Source organism: Nelumbo nucifera, chromosome 3, assembly GCF_055504915.1.
Source record: "Nelumbo nucifera cultivar China Antique chromosome 3, China Antique-T2T, whole genome shotgun sequence".
NCBI classification, from domain to species: domain Eukaryota; kingdom Viridiplantae; phylum Streptophyta; class Magnoliopsida; order Proteales; family Nelumbonaceae; genus Nelumbo; species Nelumbo nucifera.
In genome coordinates, this window is record NC_142651.1 from 10364831 (window position 1) to 10389202 (window position 24372).

A 24372-nucleotide genomic window follows, 5' to 3' on the forward strand; every position below is an offset into this window, starting at 1 on the left:
TCCCCTGTTTTGACCTCGCAACTTCTATTCCTAAGAAATACATTAGCTTCCCCAGATCTTTCGTATTGAAGTGGTCCTGTAAGAATTTTTTCAGCCTATCAATTCCATTGGTGTCACTTCCAGTTATGACAATATCATCCACGTACACGACTGGCAAGATTTTTCCATCTTTTGAGTTATAGCTAAACACGGAATGATCAACCTGACACTGTTTCATCCCAAAGGCCTTCACCACTTCACTGAACCTGCCGAACCATGCACGAGGAGATTGTTTCAGTCCATAGATTGCCTTTTTTGAGCCTGCACACCTTACCAGCCTCCCCTTGAGCAACAAACCCTGGTGGTTGCTCCATATACACCTCCTCAACAAGGTCACCATGTAGGAAAGCATTTTTTATGTCAAGTTGTAGGAGAGGCCAATCATACATAGTAGCCAATGAGATCAACACCCGAACTGAACCAATTTTAGCCACAGGAGAGAATGTCTCCATATAGTCCACACCATATAACTGAGAATATTGGCCACTAACCGTGCCTTCAATCGTTCCACACTGCCATCAGGAAGATGCTTCACTGTATAGACCCATTTACACCCAACAGTGTGCTTACCAGGAGGAAGGGTGGTGAGTTCCCACGTATGATTATGTTGTAGAGCAGAGAGTTCTTCTTCCATGGCTTGCCGCCACCCTAGAGAGGCAAGGGCTTCCTGTACTGTCTTGGGAATGGGAACCGATGAGAGTAATGATATAAACTTGCAATGAGAAGCAGAAATGTGAGCAGTGGAAACATAGTCTGAAATGGGATGAGAAGTACAAGTACGTTTACCTTTTCGCAAAGCAATAGGGAGATGAAGATCTGAGGGAGAAGGAGCAGTAGCAAGATCTGTCGGCGGGTGCTGAAGTGGAGGAGGAGCCGAAGCACTTCTGCGAGTATACACTTGAGTAATTGGCAGCCTCTCTGTAGTAACTGGCATATGATGTGCATCTGCAGTAGGAGTGGGAGCTATGGGAAGGGGATCCACAACCGGAACAGGAAGAGGAACCACAGAGGGAGAAGAAGAGACCCCGACATTGGAGAAAAAAGGAACTGACTCAAAGAAGGTGACATCAGGGCACACAAACGATTTATGAAACTTAGGGTTATAACACTTGTACCCTTTCTGAGTCCTTGAGTAGCCAAGAAAAATACACTTCGTAGCCCGAGCATCTAGCTTGTCTACTCCAGGCCCCAAGTGCTGAACAAAACAAACACAGCCAAAGACTCTTGGGGTGAGAGGAAAGGGAGACAAAGTGGGGAACAACACGGACAAAGGGGATTGACTTCCAAGGATTGACATGGGCATCCGATTTATTAAAAAACAGGATGTAAGAACAGCATCACTTCAAAAGTGCTTTGGGACATGCATATTGATCATCAAGGACCGAGCAGTTTCAAGAAGATGTCTATTTTTCCGTTCAGTTACACCGTTTTGTTGCGGGGTGTAGGCACAAGAAGTTTGATGAATTATTCCATGATGTTCTAGGTATTGCTGAAATGATGAGGAGATGTATTCTCTGGTATTATCGGAGCGAAGTATTTTCATATGAACACCAAATTGAGTGCATATTTCAGCATGAAATTTCTGAAAAATAGAGAACAATTCACTACGGTCTTTTATAAAATAGATCCATGTCATCCTTGAAAAGTCATCAACAAAGATTACAAAATACTTAAACCCATTGTATGACACCACTTTAACTGGACCCCATACATCAGAATGAACTAAAGCAAAAGGACTTGAGACATGACTATCAGTTCTTGGCCTAAATGAGACTCGATGATGTTTTCCCAACTGACATGACTCACAATCTAATGATGAAAGATGACTCAAGGAAGGAACTAGCAGTTTCAAAGCCTTGAGAGAGGGATGACCAAGTCTGCAGTGCCCTTGGAGAGGAGTAAGAGACGACTGAAAAGCCACTGGTGGACCACCACCATCAAGGTAATACAAACCACCGGCTTCATGCCCTCCACCAATCTTCGTCCCCGTCTTGAGATCCTGAAACACACAAGAAGAAGGATAGAAGGTTACAGAACAATTAAGGGACTTAGTTAATCTACTAACAGACATAAGGTTAAAAGGGAACTTAGGAACATATAAAACAGATGCTAAAGACAATGAGGAGAGATCAACATCACCAACACCACAAATAGGAGATGTAGAACAGTTGAAAAACAGCCCACTTGATGTATGGAACTGTTTGAGATTAGATGCAAACCAGAAAATGAACAAACAAGAGAGGAAGAGAAGAGAGAGCTGGCGGCAATGAGTGTTAGAGAGTAAGAGGTTCGAACATAACCCTCCTCTAACACTCTAAACATCTTATTAATAAGTTAATCTTTGACAAATTACAGAGAGGCCCTTGAGTGAGCAGGAAAATACAAAAAAACAGAATATTACAGAGTATGGGCCCAGAATAAGGCCCACAACAGAGAGAAACATAACATAACATAAAATGACAGTCTATGGGCCATTCGGCCCATCTTCTCTACACTCCCCCTCAAGCTGAGCATAGATGTTAATCATGCCCAGCTTGCCAGTGTCATGTTGAAGCCTTGCCTTGGAAATGCCCTTGGTGAGAAAATCTGCCAATTGTCCTTCAGAAGTAATGAATGGAAGACACACTTCACCGGAGGAGACTCTTTCACGAATAAAGTGTCTATCAACCTCAATATGTTTGGTTCTATCATGTTGTACCGGGTTGTGAGCAATGTTGATGGCAGCCTGATTATCACAGTACAACATCATGGGTTTGTCATGATCTACCCCAAGTTCTTCCATTAAGGACCTTAGCCACAACAATTCCGAGACTCCATGTGCCATGGCTCTATATTCTGCTTCTGCAAAGGATCGAACCACAACTGTTTGTTTCTTACTCCTCCAAGAGACAACATTACCAGCCACCAGACTGCAATACCCTGAAGTAGATCTTCTATCATCAATATTTCCAGCCCAATCAGCATCAGTATAGGCTTCAAGTTTCAGATGACCATGTTTGGCAAATAGAATTCCTTTTCCTGGAGAGCCTTTCAGATAGCACAAAATCCGTTCTACTGCTGCCATATGGGTATCTCTAGGAGCATGCATGAACTGGCTAATGCAACTGACAGCATACGCAATATCTGGCCTAGTCATGCACAGGTACAAAAGCTTCCCAAGAAGTCTCTGAAAGACCCCTTTGTCTTCCAACAAAGTTCCATCCGAAGCTGAAAATTTGTGACTCATATCAATAGGAGTTGCAGCTGGTCTTGCACCCAATTTTCCAGTTTCAGACAACAAATCAAGGACATATTTCCTCTGGGAATTAAGAATCCCATCCCTGGATCTGGCAACTTCTATGCCAAGGAAATATCTCAACTCCCCCAGATCCTTAATCTCAAATTCTGTACGGAGGAAAGACTTAAGGCCCAGAATGCCTGAGGCATCATCACCAGTCACTATAATGTCATCAACATACACAATGAGATACACTGCTAGAGACCCACTTTTCTTCACAAAAAGAGTATGATCTGACTGTGTCTGAACATAGCCGAATTTAACAAGTGCAGCTCTAAATCTCTCAAACCAGGCTCTAGGAGATTGTTTGAGGCCATAAAGAGATTTCTTCAGTTTACATACCTTTCCTTGCATATCTTTCCCATACATTCCTGGAGGAAGACACATGTAGACCTCCTCATGTAAGTCACCATTCAGAAATGCATTCTTTACATCTAACTGATAGAGAGGCCAATCAAAGTGAGCTGCCAGAGATAAAAGAACCCTCACAGATGTCATCTTAGCAACAGGGGCAAAAGTCTCCAGATAGTCAATCCCATATGTCTGTGTGTAGCCCTTTGCAACAAGTCTGGCCTTGTACCTCTCAATAGTCCCATCTGCCCTGTATTTAATGGTAAAAACCCACTTGCATCCAACTGGATCCTTCCCTTCAGGCAAATCCACCACCTCCCAAGTACCATTTTCATGTAGAGCATCCATTTCAGCCTGCATGGCATCTCTCCATTCTGGAATCCCAAGAGCTTCTGATACAGACCTAGGAATGGGATTAGAAGCAACTGAAGAGAGGTAGGCACAATATGAAGGGGAAAGTAGGTCGTAAGAAAGGTGTTTGGAAATGCAGTGTGCAATACACTTCCGCTTTCCTTTCCTAACAGCAATGGGGACATCAAGATCTGGGAAGGAGGATTCCAAGGGAGCTGAAGCAATACCTGTTATCTCATCTGTGATTGGGAGGGTATGAGCCTCATCTGTTGTAAAGGAAACCACTTGCTCATTCCTGGATCTCTGCCTTTGATACACTTTGGGATTATGGGTAGGACGAGGAGGTAAAGAAATAGGAGCACTAGGACAAGAAGAATGAAGTGGCTGATCCTCCTTTGATTCATTTTGTGAGGATACAGATTTGTCAAGAGACTGAACTGGGACAGGAAGGGGAAGAGCAAAAACTTGTGACAGACTCTCCCCCTGTTGACAATGTCCTTCCTGAGAGGAACCATAAAAAGGAGAAAGTTCATCAAAGGTAACATCCATATAGACATGTCTGGTGCCAGTCTTTGGATCAAAACAACAATAACCCTTTTGTGTGGGGGAGTAACCAAGGAAGATGCATTTGTGGGATTTTGGTTCAAACTTGTGTCTCTGCACACTTGGAATGTGAACATAACAGGTACAACCAAACACACGAAGAGGAATTGGGAAGAGATCCTTATCTGGATGAAGAAGACTGAAGGGGGATTTAAACCCTAGAACCCTGGATGGCATACGGTTTATGAGATAGGTAGCAGTAAGTACAGCATCACCCCAAAATCTTGTGGGAACATGTGAGGCAAATAAAAGGCTCCTTGCAACTTCAACAATATGTCTATTTTTCCTCTCAGCAACTCCATTTTGTTCAGGGGTTCTAACACAGGAGCTTTGGTGAATAACCCCCATGTCAGAGAGATACAAGGATAAGCTCTTCTCAAAATACTCTTTTGCATTGTCAGATCTAAAAACCTTAATTCTGGTACCAAATTGAGTTAAAACAAGCTCATGAAATTGCCTCACAAGTCTCGGGACTTCGTCTCGGGATTTCATTAAGTATATCCAAGTGAATCTAGAAAAGTCATCAATAAACAGGATAAAGTATTTGTAGCCCCCCATAGAGGGTAAGTGGTAAGGCCCCCACACATCAGAGTGTACAATATGAAAAAGAAAAGAGGATCTTTTATTGCTCACAGGGTAATTTTTTCTACAATGCTTTGACAACTGACATGACTCACAATTGAGACTGGACACACTGACTCCCTTAAACAGTTTGGGAAACAAATGACTTAAAGCAGAAAAAGGTAAATGACCCAACCGACAATGACTCAACATAATTTGACTGACAGACTCTGAAGAAGTAGAACCAAAAGCAACATTCTTGGGATGATCAAAGCATTGGCCAGGGGTGTCAAGCAAGTATATTCCATTCGCTTCATGGCCACTCCCAATCACCTTCCGAGACTTCAGGTCCTAAAACACACAATGAGAAGGGAAAAAGGTTACACAACAATCCAATGACTTGGTCAAGCTACTTACAGATAACAAGTTGGTATTTAACTTAGGTACATGAAGAGTGGAAGATAAAAGTAAAGAGTCTGTAGGCTTGACAGTTCCCTTGCCAGAAATGGGGGCAAGAGAACCATCAGCTAAGGTGATTTTGTCACGACCAGGAAGCAAATCATATGACACAAACAAAGTGGAAAGGTTGGTCATGTGATCAGAAGCACCTGAGTCAATGATCCAAGGGGTCTTGGGATTACCTGAGGTAGATGCATGGTTAGCAGAAGCCCTTATACCTGAGTGAGCAAATGCAGTGGTGGCTGGACTTCCAGAAGGGTTGGATGATGAAGTTGCACCTTCAAGCTGGCTGATCATCCTTCCAAACTTCTCATATTCAGCTTTCATGGCTGCCAATTGTGCACTTGCAGACTCAAACTCTGTATCTGTACTTGTGGCAGTATGTGCACTTCCTGTCTTTCTACTGTCATTCTTCTTCTGGAATCGGATAGGAACAAGACTGGGATGCAATTTCCAGCACTTGTCCTTAGTGTGTTTCGGCTTCTTGCAATATTCACACACCACCTCCTTCTTTCCTGTGCCACTGGGAGCTCCTGTAACCCCTTTGGGTTTGATTCCCATATTTGCAAAATGATCATTGATACTGACCCCTTGAACCTGCACTTTCCTCCTACTTTCTTCACTGCTGACCAAAGCATATGCTTGAGACAATGAAACATCTTCCTTGGACAAGATGTTTTGCTTTGTAATGTCATATTCAGAATTGAGCCCTGTCAAGAACTCAAAGACCCTATTCCTTTCAACCAATTTCCTATATGTTTCAGCATCCTTAGAGGTATCCCATGTCACGGCCTCTATCAAATCAATCTCTTGCCATATAGATTTTAGGGCTGAGAAGTATGCTGCAAGTGACTTCTCCCCCTGTCTTAGAATCTTCACATCACTTCTCAGTTTGTAAGCTCTGGCAACATTCAACTTCTGGGAGTAAGTTTCTGCAACACTATCCCAGATTTCTTTAGCCGAGTTCATCCACAAGTAATGTTGGCTAATCTGTGGCTGCATTGAGTTCACAAGCCACCCAATCACTGTGTAATTCTCCTGCACCCATTTCTCATAAGAGGGATCCTCCTCTGGGGGAGCTTTCTTGCTCCCAGAGATAAACCCCCACTTTCCTCTACTGCAAATATGAATTTTTACGGATTGTGACCAGGCCAAATAATTGGTTCCATCCAATTTAACTGTAGTTACAGCCAACAAGGAATCAGTTGTAGTTCCCAAATTATGTCCATATTCAGCAGTGCTCTTGTTCTCAATTTCTGAGAAGTCCATTATGTAACAGCTTCAATTAGGGTTTCGGCAGGCCTTTAAAAGTGATCTGATTTCAAAGAACTCAGATTGAGTTGAAACAGTAGCAAACACAACAACTCACAAACTCAGTTCAGAACTGACAGCCGTGAGAACCAAGTTCAGTGGCAGCACTTTCAAAGAGGAGAAACCCTGATTCAGCCTTCAAGGAACAATCAGTAGGCCTCCAAACAATATGTATTCTTGGTTCCCAACAATAATTTCCCAAGGAGAACAAAGAAAACAGTCCACAGTACCTAAGAGGACTTTTTACAAACACTATGTATGCAACAGTCAACACTTCACTGTTAACAAGCAGAAATCACTTCAAGAACACTTTGTCTAAGTCCAAGAAGCAGCTGAACTAAGTAGAGGCTTGTACCACTTAATTTAGATCAGTTTTTTTTTTTAGCAGTCTGGAAGCCCAATAACAGCCGAACCACACTTCCAGAATAACCCAGAAATCAGTCCAGCAACAGTGGGCCGAATGGAGGTGCTTTGAATGCTTTAACAGTCCTCCCAGATAACAAAAGAATAACTCAGCAAAGAACTGAGAAAAGACTTACAGCAAGAGAGTCTCTGGTTTCAACTATAAACCAGGCCGAACACTTGTTCTCTGAGATAATTTCGAAAGTCCTTTTCTCTGATTTCAAATCAGGCCAAACAACTTGCTCTCTGATTCTTCCTGGTCACCGAACCCTTCTCCAAGTGTATAGAAACTTGGGCACCCTCCAATGACCTCCAAGAACCAGGCGGATGACTGTAAACTTTCAGCCCTAGAACCTCCTCATGTAGTTGGCTGAACTAGAACCACATGAGGGACACGCCAAGCAATGACCCGCTCTGATACCAAGTTGAAAAACAGCCCACTTGATGTATGGAACTGTTTGAGATTAGATGCAAACCAGAAAATGAACAAACAAGAGAGGAAGAGAAGAGAGAGCTGGCGGCAATGAGTGTTAGAGAGTAAGAGGTTCGAACATAACCCTCCTCTAACACTCTAAACATCTTATTAATAAGTTAATCTTTGACAAATTACAGAGAGGCCCTTGAGTGAGCAGGAAAATACAAAAAAACAGAATATTACAGAGTATGGGCCCAGAATAAGGCCCACAACAGAGAGAAACATAACATAACATAAAATGACAGTCTATGGGCCATTCGGCCCATCTTCTCTACAAGAACCATTAGCAAGTGTAATTGTCTGAGATGTGGAGGTGTGAGAAAGGGAAGAAAATACATCAGGAGTTCCAGACATATGGTCCGAGGCGCCAGAATCAATGATCCAGGGTGAGGCTTTGGAAGCTAAACAAGTCAGACCTGAATGAGCAAGTGTAGCTGTGTTCTGCTGAGATGTTTGAAGGAACTGCTCATATATTGCCCGTGGTACACTCACCATTTCCTGCCCGGAAGCACGAGTCGGTGTGGAGGGGGTTGGTGCAGTTTGCTGGCTTTCAGTAATTGTGCTACTACTCTTAGATGTAACATGGTTAGCCCAAGTGTTGGGTGGACCACGCAAATCATAGCAGAAATTAACTGTGTGCCCTTCTAAGTCACAATGTGTACATTTTTTCTGAGCATTACCCCTTCCTTTTCCACAGCCTCCACCTGACTCACGGCCTCCAGTCCGGCCACTGGCCCGGTTAAACATGTGTCCACCACGGTTGCTTGGAGGACCACTGCTGCCATCACCACTTCTACTTCCACGACTACTCCCTTTAGTCACTACCAAACCAGATCTATCAGAGAAGGAAGAATGTTCCACTGGCTCAATGGATGTCCTCTTAAGACGGGCAAAAACTTCTTCAAGTGAGGGGAGAGCTGATCCCCCCAATATCTATGCTCTGACAGGCTCATACTCAGACTTCAAGCCCACAAGAAACCTAGTCACATCAAGCTGTTCACGTTGTTGTTGTTGGATCTGGACATCTGATGTTAGAGGGTGTTACATATTTAGCTCATTGCGGATGTTTCTCAAACTTGCATAATACTCTTCTAAGCTTTGACTTCTTTGCTTCAAAGTGAAGTACTCTTGGTATAACTGATATACCCTAGTTGTGTTGTCTTGTCCAGAGTACAACTTTTTAGCATGATCCCAGATCTCTTTGGCTGTATCTAGGAACATGAAGTTCACACTAATCTTTGGTTCCATGCTGTTTCAAAGCCATGTCATTATCTGTGCATCATCTTGTTCCCAATCACTGAACCCAGGAGAATCAGAGGAAGGTTTCTCCTCCCTCACATGTTTTACTTTCCTCTTGGCCTTCAAGAACACCTCCACAGATTTTGCCCATGGTACATAGTTCTCACCATTCAACTTGATGGATGTCATTTGAACACTTAGATAATCTGAAGAGAGCATGATGCCTGTTTTGTTGTCATTCCCAACTACAGTTGAAGCCATCTCAATTATGTCTCCTCTGAATATACACCACAATCTCACACTTGTCACAAGACTTATCTCACTTACAATACCACCAACCCACTATCTTCAACTGCACATTACACACTACACTCTAAAGCTGAAATCATTCAGTCAACACATCAAACACTTGGACTGCACACTGTAGGACCATTTACCACCAACACACCACTACTGAAATTACTCAGTCATTTCATCGAACACTTGTTCTGCATACTGCAGAACTGATTACACACAAGGTCTAGGGGTTCACTTTTCAGCATTTAAAAACATAGATATGTCAGCCACCACAACACAATCAACACCACACCACTGCTGTCGTGGATATCAACAGTCTACCACTCTTCTTTCAGCACACATGTGAGCAAGAAAACACAAAAAAAACATGACTGATATGTGTATCAGTTTCACCCAGCACCACAACAACTAACTTTCGAAGCACACAAAAAAAAATCAGCATTCACAGTCCATTTCTGAACACACGACAGCAGTGTCCATACCTGTATACGACCAGCCCCCTTCGTACACTAAATAGAGGGTCTAGTATACCACTTCAATGACCACCACAGCACCGGCCAGAGGCATTCTCACCTCCAGGCCCTCAAAACGACAACTCCTTTTCAGCCCTTTATCGAGTCTTCAATCAGATCAGCTGTAGGATGATGAAACCTACTGTGAAGCTGGTGGCGAACCCAGGAAGAAGACAGCAGCAAGAAAACGAACACCAGACCTTAATGCTCTGATACCATGTGAATAAACCCTAGTTGTTTCTAGGTCAAAGTAGAGAAGAAGAAAGAAGAAAGAAAAGAAAAAGAAGAAGAAGAAGAAGGAGAGGAGAAGAGTGTTCGGCCAGACTAGAAGAGAGGATGTTCAAAAGTCACTCTCCTAGCCGACCCACTTGACTTTTATTCATGAAAAAAACTTGAGTTACAAGAAAGACAATTTTGTCCCTCATAGAAGATGGGACACATAACTTAAACTCAGATACAATAGACATTTCACTTTCAATAAGATACACCAGAATGACCAAAATACCCCTGACTCGAGCATTCTAACAGTTACAAAGGAACACCACAGAGACTTGTTTGAAAGCCCTTACTAGAAAATGATTTATGGTAGAGTTCCTAGTGGGAGATATGGCCTACCTACATTTATGGCCTTACAGGCGGGTTATTGTGGCTAGAAAAGCTTGGCAGAAGCTTGCCCCTTGCTTCTCTGGTCCTTTTCATATCTTGGAATGAGTTAGGCCGATAGCTTACAAGCTGGACTTGTTGGCAACCTCAGACTCCACCCCATATTCCATGTCTCTCTAATTCTCTACTAAAGAGATCCCTTGAGCTAGGTGCCATTACAAGTCCCTCCTTGCTAATTGAAGAAGGCACCCTTTAGGTGGAGTTGTCTCAAATACTTGACTTTCATCAGTTTCAACATGAATGCATGGTATGTAAAGAATCTTTGGCCCTTTGGTTTAACTTGATCTCAGAGGGCGCTACCTATGAATTTTATGACATGTTACAGGAGGAGTTTCCCCATTTTGACCTTGAGGCCAAGGTCAATCTCAAGGGGGTGGGAATTGTTAGGTAACAACCTAGGCCCATAGAAGACTCAAGGCCCAACGCGAGTGCTCCTAAGATCAAGGATCAGCCTAATGTTATTGCTCACTCCCATGCATGCTTTAAGAATGTATATGCTGGACATCCACAACAATATAATTGACTCATGTAATCTCTCTCTCTTTCTCTCTATTCTGTTAATTGGGCCTTGATGTAAAAGCATATAAATAGTGGAATGTTGATGGTGGGATTTCCTGAATTTCCCAAATTAAATTCCACACACTCTCTCTCTCTCTCTCTCACCCCCATTCTTGTGCTTTCTACGTCTATTTTATGAGGTTCATCCCTCAAAAAAGCTCTGGTGTCAGGCCATTCCTAACAGAAAGAAAGCCTTATGATAACTGTATATTATGAAAGGACCTTTACTTATAAAAAAGGGACCTTACATGGAGATGTGTCCAACTTGAATGCAAGTTGTGGTTGATGAATTGTCATTAATTCATTGAACCAAAGATTAAAGAATTTCTGATATGATTAACCACATATATACCAAGACACACCATTATATCTTACATAGCAAGGCGACAAGAAGAAAATGGGAATTCAACTTAGTGAGGAAGAGATTCATAATGCTGTCTTCTCAATGGACAAAGCTAAAGCTTTGGGCCCTGATGGTTTCTCTGTGGCCTTATACTAAGATTGCTGGGATATAATAAAAAATGATTTGATGGGGGAGGGGGTTGGTTGAATTTCACTCTAAAGGGGAAATTTCTTCGGGGGGCAAATGCTACCTTCCTAGAACTATTGCCTAAAAAGAAAGAGGCCAAAACCCCAAAAGATTATAGACCCATTAGCCTGGTGGGTAGCCTCTGCAAAGTGATAGACAAGGTCTTGGTAGTTAGACTAAAAACTGTTTTGCCCTTTGTAGAAGGGGGACAAATAGTGGACCAGATTCTTGTGGCAAATGAATGTGTGGCAGAGAAAAAGTAGGGAGGGAAAGGTTTAATCTGTAAATTAGATTTAGAAAAGGCCTATGATATGGTGGATAGGTCTTTCCTAATGGCTGACTTGATGAACTTGTTTAGAGGTTGGAGATTAGGAAGGGATGAGGTGACTGCAACTCATTTGCAATTTGCTGATGACATAATCATTCTTTGTGAGGAAGGTGATATATCCAGTATGAGGAATCTAAAGGAATTGGTGGAGGTTTTCCCAAGGATATCAGGATTGTAAGTGAGCTGGGGGGAAAAGTTATGTGGTGGGAGTCAATATGGGAGGAGTTAACATTAGGATAGTGGCAGAGATTCTTGGATGTGAAATCAAAGTCTTTCCCCTAGAATATCTTGGAATGCCTTTGGAAGGATAATCCGAGAATAGAAGGTTTTGAGAAACCTGTAGTGGAAAGATTTACTAAAAAGTTAGTCATGTGGAAGAGAAATTACATTTCTTTGGAGGGTAGAATAACTTTGATTAAATCCACTTTAGCCAACTTACCTATCTATTTACAGTCCACTTTTGGGATCTAGTGAAGGACCGAAGGTGGCAAGGCAACTAGAAAAGGTTATGACAGACTTTCTGTGAGAATCGTGAGATGAGAAGAAAAGGACCATTTGGTAAAATGGGAACATGCAAGCCCAAGTATCAAGGGGGCCTGAGCATAGGGAATTTGGTAATGAGAAATACAACTTTACTAGGAAACTGGCTAGAGAGTGATATACTTTGGCACGAGGTCATTAAAAGCATATGGAGTGGCAGAAAATGGCTGAGATGCAAAATTGGTGACTCACACTTCATCAAGTTCCCCTTGGAAAGCAATTTCTGAGGTACTACCTTCCATTTTAAACTTCATTTGTTTTGATGTGGGTAACGGAAATAGTGTTTTATTTTGGGAAGATCTTTGGGTTGATGAGCTGCCACTTAAGCTACAATTCCCTAATCTTTATTCCCTTTCAAATTACAAATTGGAACCTATTGCTAAATTTGGTGTAATCACCACCTTAGGGTTAAACCAAGATTTTGGTTTCACAAGGGGTTTGAGGGATAGTGAATGTAATTCCCTGATTCTTTTACTGTCAAAACTAGAAAATGTTTTTTTTGGACCCGAGTGTTTCTGATGCAAGAGTTTAGTCTCCTTCCATTGAGGGTTTGTTCTTGTGTGCCTCCTTTTTCAACCTACATGTACACTTGGACTCCAGGGGGTGAATTTCCTGGTGAAAGAGATTTGGTGTCAACCTATCCCTCCAAAAGTTCAAGGTTTGTGTTGGGAAGTGTTCCTTGGAAAGGTTAACACCTATGTCAGGCTATAGAAAAAAAGGCCTAATATATGCCTTTCTCCTCTGTGTGTCTTTTGTAAAGCTAGTGGTGAGACTCTCCCTCATTTATTAATCTCTTGTAATTTTGTGATTGGTATTTGGGATTTTGTCTGTTCTCTTTTTAGTTGCAGATGAGACACCCCACAAGACGTGGTAAGCCTATTCAACTCTGACTTCTTGAGGCAACAGAAAAAAAAGGGAAGGATTTTATGGAGGACAACAAAAACAGCTATAGTGTGAACTATGTGGGAGGAAAGAAACCTAAGGATCTTTAGTGAAAAAAATAGAACCAAAGAAGAGCTGGTTGAGGCAATAACAGCTAGAACTGTGCATTGGGTAAGAACTTTGGAACTCTTTAGGGAGTATTCAACTAATATCATTCCAAGAGCATGGGATGAAGAGGCATAAATAGGAACACTCAATAAAAGATTGAGAATGGATTGGCAACCCCCAGCCGAAAATAGACTAAAGCTTAATTTTGATGGCAGCTCAATGGGGAATCTAGGAAGGGCAGGAATAGGAGTCTTTAGAAATGTTGAGTGGGCTGATTTATGTTGGGCCGATTTATGTTTAGTTTGTTTTCTTTTAAATTAAGAAGTTGTTGGGCCTTGGGCCCATTAGTCTTTTATTTTTAAAAGAATTGTAAGTACTTAGTTGAGTTGCTGCCCTACTAGGGGCATCTTTGTAATATCCCATATTTAAGTTAATTATAAATAGAATGAGGGGCTGGCGGCTAGGGTTATGTATCACTATCCTAGTCGACCTTCTACTTGGTATCAGAGCAGGTTGAAGGTTCTTGAAGAGATTCACTCCTGCAGCCCTAGATCGGCCGACTGCATGGAGATTTAAGAGGCTGATTGAAGCTCTCAGGTAAGCCCAGTTTTTGGATTTTCTTGATGGATCTGTATGCCCTGTAGCTGGTCTAGGGTTTCTCATCAGAATCAGGAAAAACTGGAGAAAGGAGAAGAGTCATGATTTTATTGGACTCTTCAATTTTGACCTAGGTAGTGGTGCCCTAATTTTTTAGGGTTCCTCTGGGTTTTTTCTAAGGGGCGATTCAAGTTCCATGTGGTTTGGAGGCTTCTAGAGAGGGCGGTTGCTTTTTCTCTCTCTTCTCCCATCCCACCGAAAAGGAATCTTTCGTGGGAAGAAAGTCTAGGACACCAAAGGAGTGTCGTTGGTTCCAGAAGGTATTATGTTTGTTCTTGCTGCATTTTTTGGTTGTTTTCTGTACCTCTTTTGAGACACATGGAGGGACACAGAGTTGAATATAAGCCCGGGAATGAAATGGGACTAGTGGGAGGAGGTGTTGGAGACCCCTTCGGAGCTGGGACCATTACTACAGTTAGGTTGGATGGTACAAACTACTTGGAATGGTCCCAATCTGCAAAGATGGCCATTGGGGCTCGTGGAAAATTGGGGTATATTACTGGTGAAGAGGTGAAACCCGAAACTGGCAACTCCCGGTGGGTGTAGGAAAATTATATGGTAATGACATGGTTGTGTAATTCTATGTTGCCACATATAAGTAAAAATTTTTTATGGGCAAACACTGCTAAGGAGATATGGGATGGGGTTGCAGAAACCTATTCACAAAGGGAGAATGTTGCTAGGGCTTATCAACTGAGAAATCAAATTATTGCCACAAGGCAGGGAGATAGATCTGTTGTAGCCTATTTTTCAGTCCTTAAGACCCTGTGGCAAGAGATCGACCATCTAGAGACCTTTGCTTGGGAAACCACCAAGGATGCAACTACCTATCAAAGACATTTAGAGAAGTATAGGGTGTTCGAATTCCTTGTTGGCCTTAACCCTGAGTATGACATTGCACGACAACATCTTCTTTCTAGGGACAGTGTCACTCTCTCCCAAGCATATGCCTTTGTGTTAGGAGAGGAGTGCAGGAGGGATGTAATGATGAAAAATCTCGGTTCTGATTAGTCTGCTATGGTAAGTGCTGTGAAATCTAAATAGAATGGCAATGAAAACAAAAAGGAAGACAAAAGGGACTTGGTCTGTGACTACTGTAAGAAGCCTAAGCATACAAGAGACACTTGTTGGAAGCTTCATCCCACATCTTGTGCCGACCAGATTGAAGAATAAGAAAGGAAATGCGCACATGGAAGTTACCGGTGATACTCCGGCCCCCCCTACTACAGCTGCTTTGGAGTCTGTTGCAGTTGCTGTAGTAAGGGCCGAGCTTGAGAGGTTTGGGTTACTTCTGAATCAGAGGGATACAGCTAGTTCCAGTTCAGCCGTAAGCGGACAACAAGGTACAGGTAGCATAGGTGGAGCTCACTCTACCTCCTTTGCCCACACAGGTAGTTCACTTGTCACTGCAAACTATGTTTCTGCTTCAAGTAAGGAGAGATCTCCTTGGATTATAGACTCTGGAGCCTCAGAGCATATGACCCATTGCTCCACTATTTTCTCCTCTTATTAGCTCTGTTCTGGCAGAGATAGGGTCTCCACAACTGATGGATACCATGTTCCTATTGCTGGGAAGGGATCTGTCAAGATTAATGATTCTATTTGCTTACCCTCTGTCCTCCATGTTCCTAGATTGAGCACTAATTTGTTATCTGTTAGTAGTTTGACTAAAAATCTGAACTGCTCAGTGATTTTTTCTCCTAGACGCTGTATTTTGCAGGATCTGGATTCAAAGAGGACGATTGGGAGTGGTCTTGAAGTGAATGGAATCTACCTCCTTGATGCTCTCCCTCTTCACCAAAGCCATCATGTTTGCAGAGATAGTGAGTCAAAATCTATGGGTCAGATTATGCTTTGGCACAACCGTCTGGGTCATTTATCCTTTTCTTCTTTGAGTTGTTTGTTTCCAAAACTGTTTGAGTCTGTGAGTCTGTCAAGTTTGAAGTGTGAGGGTTGTGAACTTGGAAAGCATTGTAGACACTCTTTTAAACCTAGTAATAAAAGATGTTCTTCTCCCTTTGATGTTATTCATTCGGATGTGTGGGGCCCTTATCATGTTCCCTCTATGGGCGGCTATCGCTATTTTCTCTTGTTTGTGGATGATTTCTCTCGATATTCCTGGATTTACCTGATGAAATCACGCGATGAAGTACCATCCTTGGTGAGGCAATTCCACCAGATGGTACTACCACAGTTTGGGACAAGAATAAAGATGTTCAGATCTGACAATGCTAGGGAATATTTTGAGAGACATCTTGCCTCGTATCTGTTGGAGTATGGTGTTGTCCATCAGAGCAGTTGCTCCTATAGTCCACAGCATAATGGTGTTGCAGAGAGGAAGAACAGACACATCGTTGAGACGACAAGAAGCATGATGATCACAGCCACAGTTCCGGTTCGTTTTTGGGGTGATGCAGTTCTCACGGTAGTATATCTGATTAACATAGTGCCCTCTCGTGTACTCAGATTCAGGACCCCATTCAGCCTTCTTTTTCCTCAAGGGAAGATGTTTCATATTCCTCTAAGGGTGTTTGGATGTGTCTGCTTTCACATATTCTTGGCCCTTAACGTTTGAAGCTTGATCCCAAGGCAAAGAAATGTGTTTTCCTTGGATATGCAGAGAATCAAAAAGGGTACTGCTGCTATGATCCAGTCTCTGGGAACCGGTATGTTACTATGGATGTTACCTTTTTTGAATCTATGTACTTCTTCTCAAAGGATCCTTCTCAGGGGGAGTGTTTTGGGGAAGTAAGTCAGCAGTCTATCCCTCTCCCAGTTCCAGTTCCTGTGTCTACTCCTATGCTTGACCACCACCCGATGTCACCCACCTTGCCACCGTCACCCACCTTGCCACCTCCTTTGCATTCCATTTCACAGGATTACTCACGGCAGAGACTCCATAAGGCGGTTGATTCCACTACAGCAGAACTCACACCACTTCTTGTTGATCCCTTGGAGACTCCAGATTCGGCTGATACATATTCAGGTATTCCTCTTGATCCCACTATTTCAGTTCCCATTGATCCTACTGACACTGTTACAGATAACCTTGATCTCCCTATTGCTCTTAGAAAAGGGAAGAGAAAGTGCACTGCTCATTGTATCTCACAGTACTTATCCTACAGTGGACTTTCTCCTTCCTACCGTGCTTTTCTCTCTTCTCTTGATTCAGTGTCTATACCCAAGGGTGTTAGTGAGGCTCTCTCCAAACTTGAGCGGAAGACAGCTATGCAGGAAGAGATGGAGGCTTTGATTAAGAATCAGACATGGGAGATTGTGGACCTACCAGAAGGCAAGGAGACAGTTGGATGCAGATGGGTTTACACAGTAAAATATAAGGCAGATGGAAGTATAGAGAGGTACAAGGCAAGATTTGTTGCAAAAGGGTACACACAGACCTATGGCATTGATTATCTAGAGACATTTGCACCAGTTGCAAAGATGACCTCTGTTTGGATACTCCTTTCTCTTGCTGTCTCATACTCTTGGCCCTTGTTTCAACTGGATGTAAAGAATGCTTTCCTAAATGGGGATCTGCAAGAAGAGGTGTATATGGATCTTCCAGCTGGTTTTTATGATAATGCTGAAAAGGGAAAGGTATGCAAGCTGGAGAAGTCACTATATGGCTTGAAACAATCTCCCAGAGCATGGTTTGACAGATTCAGAAAGGCCCTGATTGTTTTTGGCTACACTCAAACTCAATCTGATCACACCTTGTTTGTGAAGCGCAGGGGATCTTTGGTGTCAATCCTAATTGTTTATGTGGATGACATTGTTGTCACTGGGAATGATCTGAGTGAGATTGATAGTCTGAAGAGGAACCTGCATAAGGAATTTGAGATTAAGGATCTTGGAGAACTAAAATACTTCTTAGGCATTGAAGTTGCAAGATCGAAACATGGAATTTTTATCTCTCAAAGGAAGTATGTCTTGGACCTTCTCCAAGAGACAGGGGAGCTTGGAACAAAGGCAGCTAGCACCCCCATTGATCAGAACCATAGAATCAGTGCATCAGAAGGTGAACCAGTGAAGGACCTTGGGAGATACCAAAGACTTGTGGGTCGGCTACTATACTTGTGTATGACAAGACCGGACATCTCCTATGCAGTAGGTGTAGTGAGTCAATACATGCATGCTCCACGAGATCAGCACTGGAAGGCAGTTGACAGGATCCTTGCATATTTGAAGGGACATCCAGGCAGAGGCATATTGTTTACTGATCATGGACAACTGAAGCTAGAGACCTATACAGATGCGGATTGGGCAGGATGCCTTGATGATAGAAGATCAACTTCAGGAGTGTGCACCCTAGTTGGGGGTAACCTAGTCTCATGGAAGAGTAAAAAACAAACAGTTGTGGCAAGATCAAGTGCAGAAGCAGAATATAGGGCCATGGCACATGGAGTTTCAGAACTTCTCTGGATCCGTTCTCTGTTAGAAGAAATCAATGTACAAGCAGAAGAGCCTATGATGCTATACTGCGATAACCAGGCAGCAATCAATATTGCCCATAATCTAGTCCAGCATGACCGAACTAAGCACATTGAAGTAGATAGACATTTTATCAGAGAAAGGGTAACTTCTGGAGAAGTTTGTCTTCCATACATTTCTTCTGATCCACAGCTTGCTGATGTTCTCACAAAAGGTGTTGCGAAGAATAAGCTGGAACATGATCTACACAAGTTGGGAATGTGTGACATCTATTCCCAACTTGAGGGGGAGTGTTGAGTGGGCTGATTTATGTTGGGCCGATTTATGTTTAGTTTGTTTTCTTTTAAATTAAGAAGTTGTTGGGCCTTGGGCCCATTAGTCTTTTATTTTTAAAAGAATTGTAAGTACTTAGTTGAGTTACCGCCCTACTAGAGGCATCTTTGTAATATCCCATATTTAAGTTAATTATAAATAGAATGAGGGGCTGGCGGCTAGGGTTATGTATCACTATCCTAGTCGACCTTCTTCTCCTTTTCTTCCCTTTCCTCTGTCTATTGCTGAAACCCCCAACTTTCTCCTCTTCCTTTCACAAGAAGCTTGGCCGAAATCAGCACATAAGGCTTTCTACTAGAAATTACCAAGGAGAAGTGGTAGCTCTGTATACAGGTCGAATTGGTGTCAGGGAATCAGTAAAGGCTGAAATTTGGGTCATATTACAAGGCTTAAGATTGGCAGAACAGCTGGGTGTCACAGAATTGGAAGTAGAAGGGGACTCACAGCTAGTAATCTCATGGACTCAGCAAGTCAATTCTGTTCCTTGGTTCTATAAACATACTTTCAGGAAAATAGACTCCCTTGCAAGAAGGATCATCTTTCCTATTAGGTGGATAAGGAGAACAACAAATGAAATGACAGATATTTTAGCAAAGCAGGAAGTTGAAAGACCAATTTTTTTTCAGAGCAAAATTGTAATCTACTGCTGATTGGTTTAATGGTTTCCCGAAGTTGTAAATTTCAATAAATTTTCTCATTCTTTACTGATAAAGAAAAATGCATTTGTGCATATTCTACCCCCGCAAACCGGATAACAATCTATAAGCATGACAGGAACAGTGTTGCAGGTACGAGAACCATGTCTTTCTAGTTCGGTTTCTTTCTTAATAGAGGATAATTCAATCAGGAGTTCCACTGATAATGGATTTTTGTGAGCTGGAGGTTTGCGAAAAGACAATTTCATGAGTGGCAGAGGTTAGGTCTGAGCCAGTTTCCCTGAAAACTTGGTTGAGGGATTCCAATGAGGAAGATGGGGGCAAAACTGACTCTGAACCAATTGTTGAAGTGATTGTTAGAAGGGTTGAGGTTGATCTTGGTCCATGAAGGAAAGAGGCAATGATGGATGTGTCTGGTGTAGGTGTGGTGCCTTTGACGAAGACAAAGAGTGCGAATAGATCACATGTTGTCCATGTTACAAAGGTTTTCTCTCAGATGAAGGATGGTCTTGTTGGGGAAGTCCTGGCAACAAATATAAGAGGATTTACAAAAGAAAAGGATCAAGATGCGTGGCTAGAAATATTCTGGCTTATGGTAAGAGTGTAGATTCAGGGAAGAATAAGGTGGGTTTTGTTGCTGAGGAAGGAGCTGAAGTTGTTAAGGAGAAACCAGAGACTTTTGATGCAAGTTTCGGGTGTTCGAGTTAAGAGAAGAAAAAAGTGGATTTGGAGTTTTGAATTGATAAGGAGGTTCAATTTGGTAAACTGTTGGATCTTTCCTTTATAGGTGGCAAGGGGTTTGCTAGAAGAGCTATCATGGAATGGGCTAATAGTAAAAGTAAGGGAAATGTGTTAATTGATGATGAAAGCTGCTGTGGTGACGAGCTGGAAGTTGGGCCAAGTAGTAGGGGGTATTTCTAGATCTCTTAGGTTATGTTTGGTTTGAAGGAAAAGGTAGGGAAAGAAAGGGAAATGTAGGGAAACCTTTACAAACCTTGTATAGATTTCCCTGCCTTTCCCTTCCTTTCCCTACTTTTTCATTCAAACCAAACACAGCCTTAAGGCAGGCTTAGGAGTGAGTGGTATTTATGTTTTGTATCAGGATCCAGAAGTGAGGCTGTGGTATAGGTGAAGTTGATGTTTTGGGGGTTTTCTTTCTTCTCTTGGGTGATGCCTTATCACCTTCGTTCTATGTACTTTCTTTTTTTGTTTTAATGAATTTTTTCTTTAATTTTCTTTTGAAAATCATTAATCCCTGCAAAAAAGTGAGCCATGTTTTCTGTTAGGAAAGCATTCAAGCTGGGGGTGCCATTGTCATGCATGAGCACTCTGTTTCATTGGACTACCCTTTTTTCCATGTTTGCTTTGAGGTATACATTTATCTGGAAATGGATAACCAACTTGAGCTTTCCGTATCAGGTAACAGAATTTGATGTGGTGGATGTCTTAGAGATTGTCATGAAGCATCATACATCAGATATTACCAGTAGGGCAATGTCTCTGATTGCTCTTTTGAAGCTCTCATCTCGCTTTCCATCTTGTTCAAAGTAGGTAACATTTGCTTTTCTTTAAGAAAAAACTTGTTCATTTTATGCCTGTACATTTCCCAATGTTTCAGTTTAATATGTACTTGTTCCTACTACTTTTGAGGTGAAGAAACATCAGTGTGACAAAAAGATTCACATAATAATCTTTTAATTTTGCTCCTTTATGTTTTTCTAATACTTATTTATATGTATATAACTTTCTAAATGTTATGTGAACATAATATGCCTTGTTTTAGTGAGATGGATAAACTAATTCTTGCTGTAAATTTGTCTAGCTGGTGCTTTTCTTTTCAATTTAATGTTCACATAATTTTAATTGCTTCTTCTTGTTTCCTTTTCTTCCAACTTTTGGATTATACTTGGTTTAAATTACATTTGCTTAATTTTCTATCATTCCCTACTCCCTAATGGATTGGAAAATTGGTGTTAGATTAGATGCAGCACCTTGTAAGTTCAGTTTGATTGAGATTTTGTATTGGTTGGTTCCTGTTGCTAGAAACTCTCCTTCTTTGTGACTAGGAATTTAAGTTCCTTTCCGGAACAACTTGCAAAATTAAATAAAAAATATTCATCATTGAAAATTATGTTCCTCTCAGGCTCTTGCCATCTAATATGTATTTGTTATAAACAACATTTATTTGTGCTATATTTGAAACAAAGTAAAAACTTTTTCTTTGGCTGTGTATTGTTAAGCTGGCATATTTATGCTGCAACACATTATTCATGCATATGCATGTCTCCCTTGCCACAATCCTGTCATGAATTCTCCAATTTGTCTCCAATAATAATCTTGGCCTTTTTTTCTTTTGGCTGAAGTGTAATTATATTGGTAAGAGGAGAAACGATCTCTTATCTGTATGGAGATCGTACATATAGATTATCATGGAGTATGTTCAGCTGTAACAAAAGGTACTTGTCAAAAAAATAGGAATATAAATAATGTGTTGTTCAAATCTAAAATCCAAGAATCAAAAACAAGCTGTGGTGATCTTGAATTCTTTAAACAATTTTTCAATCCAGCTAACTTCTTTCTGAACCTCAAAAAGATACCAGGCGAGGATTTGCTTTCATCTATTTCGTAGTTTGCATTTTAACCTCTTTTCATCTGGATTATTTGCCTACATTTTTCTGTTATACCTTTGGCGATGATTTAAGTGCTCATAATTTGATGATGGATATGGCACTGAACAGCATGCAATGGCGAAACAGTATTCTTGTAGTCAGTCCCATATTGTTGAGACAAGGCTTAGATGATGATGATGACAATGAGGATTTTGCAGTTATACCTTTGAGATGATTCATATAATATAATTTGCATTTTCATTCTCTCTCTCTCTCTGTCTCTGACATTTGCATCTTTGTTGGTTGAGTTTGTCTATTTATTTTTTTTAGACGTGCTCTTTTTTTTTTCCCAAACTTTTCTTCCGGTGGAGGGGTGGCCACTGTGAATTTTATTAATATCAAAAAAATAGCATAGGGTCCTGGGGGGCATACAAACCTTACCCCTCTGGTCCTCTGGAAAGCTATACAAAAGGGATTCCAGCTCATAAAATAACAAGTCAAAGGTCAGGCATTTCCCTAAAAAAGAACAAAAGCTACTTGACCCTGAGGAAGGATAGTCTATTCCTGTCATTTTGAAGGGAAAGAATCACGGAATCATGAAGATTTGCTGCTTATGATACTCCAAACTACTAGAAGTTTCGTAGGCAATGTTAGCAAGAAAGTTGGCCACCGAGTTCCCTTCCTGGAAAATGTGCTCTATCCACCAAGATACACTGCTAAGCAAAGTGATGATATTGTCCAGTAGGTACCATAATCACCACGGGCATACACAATGTCTAATGGCACTTTGGAGTCTATATGCATGCCCAAATTGGTGTACTCCAAAGGAACTATTAGGCAAATCCCACCATATAAAGTCAAAGCCTCAGCATCTAAATTCATCCTAACTTAATAGAAGTGAGAGAAGCCAGCAAGAAAATTAAGTTGACAGTCACGTAAAATGCCACCTCTGCCACTTAAAGCTGGGTTATCCGTTATCATGTGAAGCACCGCTAGTGTAAGGTATAACCATATCACCGGGAGGGGGTCGTAAGAACCAGCTGAATATTTTGATCTTTTCTACCTACACCATTAATGCCAAGCCCCTTTAATTGGGCCTTATCAATCATACTTTTCTCCATGGGAAAAAGAGACAGCCAAATGATAGAATGCAACCAGCCTTCCACTTCCACTTGAGATATAACATACGAAGCTGAAGAGATTCTATTCTCCACCCTCCTTAGGTTTCTCTCCCTCCAAACCTCCCAAAGAATAATTAGGGGTACAGACTTAGCAACCATACTCCAATTGTTATTTTTTGCAGAGAAGAAAGCCATCCATCTGCTGAAGCACTACTGGATTGATTACCCATCTATCAAAGGAATGACAAGCTTGAGAGAAAAAAAGCTTCCATAGCTTTCGAGCTTACACTCCTCTAAAAACTAGGTGGTCGAGGTCCTCAATGTGTGGATCCTTACAGCAATTGCATCTAGAAAAGAAATGGGATCAACTGCTGTCTATTCCCATCACCAAAAAGCCAACCAGAATTTCAGCCAGGAGCCATTACCAGCTCGTTATCCATGCCTTCTAGTTAACAAGCTGGTACTCTGACTTGAAGGCATATTTGCTCTTCCGGATTATAAGGTAGTCAAGGATATAATGGTAGCGTAGAACCATGCAGGTGTTGGGGTTGTGAGGAACCATACAGATATGGGAGCTGCTGAAGTAGGAAGAAGAGGAATTGCAGATAGAGGAGTCGTGGTGAGGAACGATGGGAAGTTAAAGGAGAGGTTGGAGTTTCTGCAGCGGTGCTTGGTGGGAAGGTTTATAGAGGCGGATCCGGATATAAGAGAAGTGAAGATTGGGCTTGGTCAAAATGGTATGGTGTGGGTTTCGAAGAAGTAAGAAGGCTAGGAGCAGGGCAGTTTTTGTTCAGTTTTACAAGAAGGGATGCGGAAGTTCTTTATTGTGAGAGGGGCGGAGCAAACTCGGTTTGGTTGGAGAAATGGACGCCAGAGTCCAGAGATGGTGAAGCTTACGGACGATACAAACTTAGATTGATTGATGTTTACGGTGTGCCGCTACACACATGGAGTACAGAGACGTTCAAAGCTATAGGAAATGCAGTAGGCAAATTCAGAAGTTCTGATGATAGGAACCGCCGCTGGGAGCAGTTACAGTTCGCCAGAATCCTGATTGAAACTGACAATGCGATGAAGATT

General features: G+C 41.8%; 1 protein-coding gene across 8 annotated transcripts in view; it reads left to right on the forward strand.

Moving 5' to 3' along the window:
* The window catches only part of LOC104602733 (AP-1 complex subunit gamma-2-like), a 177320-nt gene that overhangs the window by 124679 nt on the left and 28269 nt on the right, over positions 1–24372 (forward strand). For all 8 annotated transcript variants that reach the window (XR_016083803.1, XM_088900252.1, XM_088900254.1 and 5 more), the window contains one exon: positions 20982–21109. Coding sequence is in view for 7 of the 8 variants with exons in the window: in XM_088900252.1 (XP_088756378.1) it covers positions 20982–21109 (128 nt within the window). In the remaining variant the exon portion in view is untranslated. The remainder of the gene's footprint in view (positions 1–20981; positions 21110–24372) is intronic.